The 7,125-nt window shown below is 46.5% G+C and overlaps 2 protein-coding genes across 2 annotated transcripts; one reads left to right on the top strand and one right to left on the bottom strand.

Moving 5' to 3' along the window:
* Nucleotides 1–321: 321 nt before the first annotated feature.
* Nucleotides 322–1,435, top strand: EDB91DRAFT_1089672 (uncharacterized protein; the record flags this gene model as incomplete). The annotated part of the gene is made up of 5 exons (XM_041316590.1): nucleotides 322–438; nucleotides 588–788; nucleotides 836–990; nucleotides 1,092–1,153; nucleotides 1,176–1,435. 5 exons carry the CDS (start codon nucleotides 322–324, stop codon nucleotides 1,433–1,435), a joined length of 795 nt encoding a protein of 264 aa, XP_041168568.1.
* Nucleotides 1,436–6,135: 4,700 nt separating this feature from the next.
* Nucleotides 6,136–6,667, bottom strand: EDB91DRAFT_1183060 (uncharacterized protein; the record flags this gene model as incomplete). The annotated part of the gene is made up of 2 exons (XM_041320464.1): nucleotides 6,136–6,575; nucleotides 6,635–6,667. Coding segments are annotated over 2 exons (262 nt in total), but the record flags the coding sequence as incomplete, so codon positions are not given.
* Between the last annotated feature and the right edge of the window lie 458 nt (nucleotides 6,668–7,125).

Here is a 7,125-nt window from a genome sequence, read left to right as displayed (position 1 = left end):
TGTTAATAGATGCCCGAGATGAATGAATTATGAATATGTTCTGCTGATATATGATTCGATCCCAACAATTGAGTCTCGGCAAGGGGCCGGGTCAGCCCATGTCGGAGTTTGAATTATTTTATCAATCCATCAGTGGATCCCATCTGAAAAAACCGTCATTATCATTGCTAGCATCCTACTCCTTCATTGCCCATGTCTGATTTAAATTCACCTCCTGAATCCACTTTTGCACCTCCTGCATCTACTTCTGCCACTGAGGATTCCGGCAATGAATATAAACCCCCCACAATGAGTCTTGCAGATATTGCAGTTACATTGGCAATGACTGCATCATGCGTTCAAGCCTGTATCAGTCAATATCAGACGGAGGCTGCTGAGAACAATGTTCCTTCGGCTTGGATAATGTACTTTAAAGCCGGAATCCAATGGGAGATCACTGTAAGCCATCAGACAGATGACTGTGGTTGGCAATATGCTGAGATTGCCAACAGACTTTTGTGACACTGATTCTGCAGTACTCAGCTGCAAGGAACATAATTTCGGTTATGCGACCCCCAATCGCTCATATTCTTCACTTGTTTCCTCAGCTCACATGGAACGCGGTTCCAGACCACATCTTTTCATCCCACCTATCCGAGTTTCGTCTGGTCCGGGATCATGGAGAACCCTCCTGGATCATATCCTCCTATGATACTCCATGGTGGATGGGGGACACTACAATCCCTAACCAACCATGGCAATGGGATCGGGTAATAGATTCCTGTCACTTTCACTACCAGCATTGGCTAGTAAGCATTATACCCAACATCCTTGATAGATCACTAATCCGATCTAGAGCGGTGTTGAGGACAATGGTTTCATTCTTCCGGAGCAGCTGGACAGCACCCCGGCTCCATCACTGGTGGGACTGAAGTGGATTAGGGAACACCTGGTGTCGTTGATTCAGGACCATCAGGAGGGCATCCATGATAAGATGGTGGAGATTGATATGTACACTGACACCCTAGCCCGGTTGAAGAGAGCCAGAGGGGATGATCCCTATTAAATGTTAGTGTATCAAATGTTCATGCCCTTAGACGTATGTTGTACAGATCTTTGACTCAATGTCGAGTTCCGGGTATCACATTCTGGGTACCGGGCATTGAGCACCAAGGTTAGGAACTAACATAACTAAGGTCTGGGTGTCGAGTACCAAACACTGAACACCAAACACCGAATACCGAATACCGAATGCCGAGTATCAACGTCTGGGTATCAAGTTCTGTGTATCAAGTTCCGGGTACCGGGCATCAAGGTCTGGGTGTCGAGTACTGACCACCGAACAGTACCGAGTACCGAGTACCGAGCTCCGGGTTCTGGGTTCTGGGTGTTGAGTACTGACTTCCAGGTGTGTGATCCGGGTGCTGAATGCCGAGTGCCGGGCATTGACTACTGAGCTCTGAGTTCCGGGCCTCAAGTACCGAGTGCTGAGTACTGAAACCCGAAATACACATTTTGTAAATTGGACAAATCACTGTACTGAGTACCAAATACCAAGCTCCAGGTGCCGATGTCCAGGTGTTGAGTACCAAACACCATATACCGATTACCGGCTTCTGGGTGTTTAGTGCCGAATGCCGAGTTCCAGGAGTGGAGTACTGAAGTCTGGGTATCAAATGTCGAACATTTGCCTGTTTGATGCTTGATTATTGGCACTCGAACATTGGTAATTGGTATTTGACAGTAGGTACTATCACATGGGTACTAAGCTATGTGCCTGTTCTATCCTTACCAGGATGGAGTATGTACGCGATCCATCCTAGCCCATCCACATGAGGGAATCCCGGCATAAATATGAACAGAATCCCTCATGTACCATGCCCAAGCAATTCTATCCCCTTCCACTTCATGAACCCCATGTCTTATGATCCTTCCTGAAAACGCGATCATACAGCCGGGCTCGTACATGAACTCCAGCTGAAGACTTGGCATACTCATGTGAGCATTTGAATAACTACCCATGGTGGTGAGAATATCGAAGCATTCAGGAATGGATATGTGGTCTTGATGATTGGGGGTTTGCTGATTGGAAATGACGGTGAGGGTGTTAAACACGGATGCCCAGTACTGGAGGGTCTCTGACATCCTCGGAAGATTCTTGCTTTCGGCTGATTGTCCGAAAAGGCTCATATCCCAGCCCAGTACTGCTCAGGATGCATCACCCTGAGTGCGGCTGATGCAATGGCTGCCGGCCTGGCAATGGCTTTGAGAATATTCTCGGAGAATGGTCCCTTCAATGAGGCAGATACCACCAGGTCCGACAGATTCTACTGGATTGGTCAGTGTAACTATCGGAAACCACCATCTCATGAGATCCCACCTCATGCCCCTGTTGAAACCAAGCTGGAGATAGATTGATGCATCCGGGAGATATGCCATCATTTTCCGAGCTTGGTTTGAACCAATCCTGATTAGTCTGCCAACTCCCATCAACCTTTACACTTTTTGCAAGGCTCGGACTGAGCAACTCAGAGGCTGCCAGAATTTCCTTCTGGAGTTCCCATTTCATATTCCATATCCATTGAGTAACAAAATATATTACCCACCTGGGTGGTTTCCATCAGGGCATCTGGGAGGTACCACACAATGATGGTGCCGGTAGCATCAAGCACTGTGGCGGGTATGTCAACCAACTTTGTACCTTCATGGCCGAGAGGACACCTCTCAAGCAACCTCGCCTCTCTTTCTTCATTTTGTCCAGTGTCCTTCGGGGAGATCATTTTGCTGTATCTCGCAATATCAATCTGCATCCGAACTGTGAAGCAGTTTGAATGATCAAATGGACTGTCCAAATCTGCGGGAAGACCCACTGGGATTGTTATATGCCTTTATGAGGCAATCCACCAATCAATCACAAGCCATCACCAGATCGGTGTCTAGCTTAGGAGAAGGTATGACTGGGTCTCCTCCTGTTTTCTCGGCAATGAATTTCTGTTCGGTATATTCACATGCCTCATGAGTGACTGTCAAGGCCCAAGTGCGCCAGAAGGTTATTTCAATATTGGAGGTGGAAGACACATTCATGATGGTGTTGATCTTGGGAAATCAGATGGTCAATGCCGGATGTCCACAGACTTTAAAGGTGGTGGAGATAGGGTGGATCAGATAGGGAACCTTGATTTTAGCTTTCAAAGATGGATTATCATTTCATTGCTATACTAATATGTCAATGAAATACCGGATAATGGGAAGGGTGCTAGATATCAAATATTTGAGTGTCGGGACCCGGGACTCCCGGATCCCGGAACTCGGTACATGATGCTTGGTTCATTCAAATTTCGGTCGTTGGAACTTAGCTTTCAAAGATGGATTATCGTTCATTGCAATGTTAGTATGTCAATGAAATACCAGATCATTGGAAGGGTGCTAGATATCAAATATTTGTGTTGAGACCTGGGTCCCAGAACTCAGTACATGATGCTTGGTTCAGTCAAATTTTGGTAGTTGAAACTGACCTTTCTATGATGGATTATCATTCATTGCAATGTTAGTATGTCAATGAAATACCAGATAATTGGAAGGGTGCTAGATATCAAATATTCGAGTGTCGAGACCCGGGTCCCGGGTCCTGGAACTAAAATTTCGGTAGTCGGAGCTTGGCACTTGGCACTTGATAGTCCCACCTGTCTATATCATATAATAACCTCAGCCCACCCGTCAACATCATATACATCTGGGCCCACCCATGTATATCATACAACACCCTCGGCTTGGCCCACCCGTCGACATGATGTGTCTGGGCCCATCCATGTATATGATAACAATTAAACTCAATGCCTGGAACTCAGTGCCCGGAACTCGGTACTTGGTACTTCGTGATTTGTTCAATTTATGAAATACCTGGAAGTCGATATTAGTTACCTGGAAGTCGATATTAGTTACCTGGACATCAATAGATGTTACCCAGAACTCGATAGATGTTACCTGGAACTCAATAGATGTTACCCGGCCCGTGGATATGATATCAACCATCTCAGCCCACCTGTCTATATAATATACTACTACCTTGGCCCATACATCTATATAATATACTACCACCTTGGCCCATATGTCTATATGATATGTATCTGGGCCCACCCGTATATGTGATATCCAACTACCTCGGCCCACCCATCTATATAATATCTAATAAATTGCTCTCTCGGCCCACCCGTCTATATTATATACCCCCACGTCGGCCTACCCGTCTATGCAATATACGACGACCTTCGGCCCACCCGTATATATAATATATATTTTACCGCTCCCTCAGCCCACCTGTATATATAATAAATATTTCACCACTCCCTCGGCCCACCCGTCTACAAAATAATCTTAATTCATCGGCCCACCCATCTAATATGATATATATCTGGGCCCACCCGTCTATGTGATAACAAGCACCCTTGACATACCCGGCTATTTGATACACATCTACCTTGGTAAACCCATCTACATAATATCCAACTACCTTGGCCCATCCATCTATTGAATATTCATGTCTATCAGCCCACTCATCTACTCTACATATTCCCTACATGGGCCCACCCGTCTCCATTGGGAATAATAACACTCCTGGCCCATCCGTCATAGTCGAGGATATATCTACCTTCGGCCCATGGTCCACTGGCCCGTATAATACAGGATATTATGCACGTCCGTTCACTCGTATAATACAGAGATATGGTACTGCAATATGTGCTCCTGCAAGAAGACAAAGACTTGCAGAAAAATGGTGGAGCTGTGCACCCTGAGACCTCTGAGGGCCCGCAGGAGAATGCGAGAGTACGTACTATTATTAGCTGGCAGGAGGGTGGGTCTCACAGACCAGTTTCTCATAACATAGAGACCGGGTCTGTGAGACCTGGGAAAGTGCTGCCAAGGGTGAATTCGCGATGGATCAACATTAATTTACTGGCGTGCTGTTTTGCTTGTCCTCATTCTATTCTTTCCAATCCTTTCACGGCACACCCTCGTCAACTGCGGTCATCGTTGTTCCACTCGACTTCCACCTGCAACAGAGCCCCCTTGATTAGTTTCCCTGATGTTCTCCGCCATCTGTATTCTTCTGGAATGCCGCGTCCAACGGTTCCTGAGCGCTCAGCTTATTCTGAAGTACACGACGACGTCGCGGACAGAATCATTGATGTTGATCGATTGATACCATCCCTTACGGTCTATTCGTGATTGCCCACCATTTCGTGAGTCACATTTTTTGGCGGTGTACTGGTATGTCACGAAATTCACTGTGACTCGAGACCGTAAGGGATGGTAAATGATGAGATCGTCCCTTCAGCAATTATTTTAGTCCCTCAAGAATTTCCAATCGGATCTTAATTACCGGAAATCAGAGTCAGATGACATTTAATGAATTGACCAACAAGCTCCAGTGTTGTTGGCAGAACTCAGGTGCGGGGTAGGCGGCAGAACCTTGCTTAATGGTCAGTTTCAACACGTTATTAGTAAGGATAGAGTAGAACACACCTTCATTGTAGGATGTTCTGAGTCGAGCACCACACGTATATACATAGTGCTACATTTTGAAGTGAGATGTGACAAGACGGTGAGGAACGTCAAGTCAGCGTGCAAGTACACGATGAATGGACACAGCCACTGCTTCAGGACAGTTTCAAGTTTCAATGAAATCGATGTATCTAGATAGATACAAACATGGCTATGATAATGTGAATTCTTTTGTTTGAACGGCGCCGCATGGCCCACTTCCACCTCCCAAGAATGAGATAAAAAGAAGATACGAGCACACAGAACTCCGAGTCTTCAACAGTACAGCATGAATGAGTGATGCTGAGGAGTATAGCGCCTGGAGTACGAGATTGTCGAGGGAAGAAGAGAGAAAGTGTTGTTGAATGACACTTCTAGTGCAGAAAATAATTATGCACTGTCTTGACCCTCGAGGGACTAAAACAATTGCTGAAGGGACGATCTCATCAATTATCAACCGATCAACATCGGTGATTCTGTCCGCGACGCCGCTGATACGTGTGCGTTGAATAAACTGAGCACGCGGGAACCATTGAACGCAGCGTTCTGGACGAATCCAGATGACGGAGAACAACATCAGGAAAAACCGATCAAGAAGAAACGACTGTCTTGACACCCCCCCCACTGAAATTGGATCTGATCTATGATAATTTGATGACATGCACTTCCCGCAATTCGTGGGCCCTTTGTATCGGAGGCCTTGGAAGCGGATCACTGAGTTGTGACGGCGTTCATTTGGCCACGCTCTTGGACTTCTATGAACGTGCGCGTGAGGCTTCCCGAGGAGTCCTGGTGTTCGATATCAGCAACTCAAGAGAATCAGTGCGAGAGGCAGCGACGGACTGAGGGCGTGATGCAAAAACTCCTGCGCAACGAGACCAAAGTGGGATTCGACGCTGAACACGATCGACTGGTATGTCTTGCCGTTCTTACCTTGTTTAGCGGGACTGTTTCACCACCTCTATAGCGCCATATCTCCACCTCGAGCACGGAAAGGGTCGATAAATTCGTGAGATTGGACCAATACTCGCGCGAAAAACCTTGACCCTGACGCACTGCAAATGTGCACGTTCGTAAAGTCAGCCCACGTTCCAAAATGTCACTAGATGCGCACAATCTAAAGTGGCAGTCTGCTGGCATTGCATCTGTTTGAAAGGGTAGATAGGTTCTTCCTTCATCGCCACGGATGACAATATTGAGCACATAAAAGCAAGCCGTCTTCCTACTGTCCCCTTCAGATTGATTTGAACCATATCACATCCTCCCTCACAAACATTGAACAATGCGTTTTACCTTCGTCCTCCTTCTTGCTGCTGCTTTGACAGCATCAATCTCTGCAGCATCCACACTTGCCAGTGACCCTGCCGACATTGAACCACAAGGATGCCCTACCAATTGCGTCTCTAATAGCCAATGCAGACACTGCAAGAGTAAAACTTGTGTGAGTATGAGTAGTTTGCGTCCTGTATTGAACCACATGACTCACTGGCATGGTAGTTCCTCTTTCAATGCGGGGTCAATTAGTGTGGCAGTGAGTTGTGTTGCTGCTTTCACATAGGTGCAGTATGATTGATAGCACGACGCGTGAGTTACTAGTAGCGAGTT

Source organism: Suillus paluster, assembly GCF_016628075.1.
Source record: "Suillus paluster strain FC165 chromosome Unknown EDB91scaffold_394, whole genome shotgun sequence".
In the NCBI taxonomy this organism is placed as follows: Eukaryota; Fungi; Basidiomycota; class Agaricomycetes; order Boletales; family Suillaceae; genus Suillus; species Suillus paluster.
The sequence above is the reverse complement of the archived record's forward strand: the minus strand, read 5'-3'. Positions and strand labels throughout refer to the sequence as shown.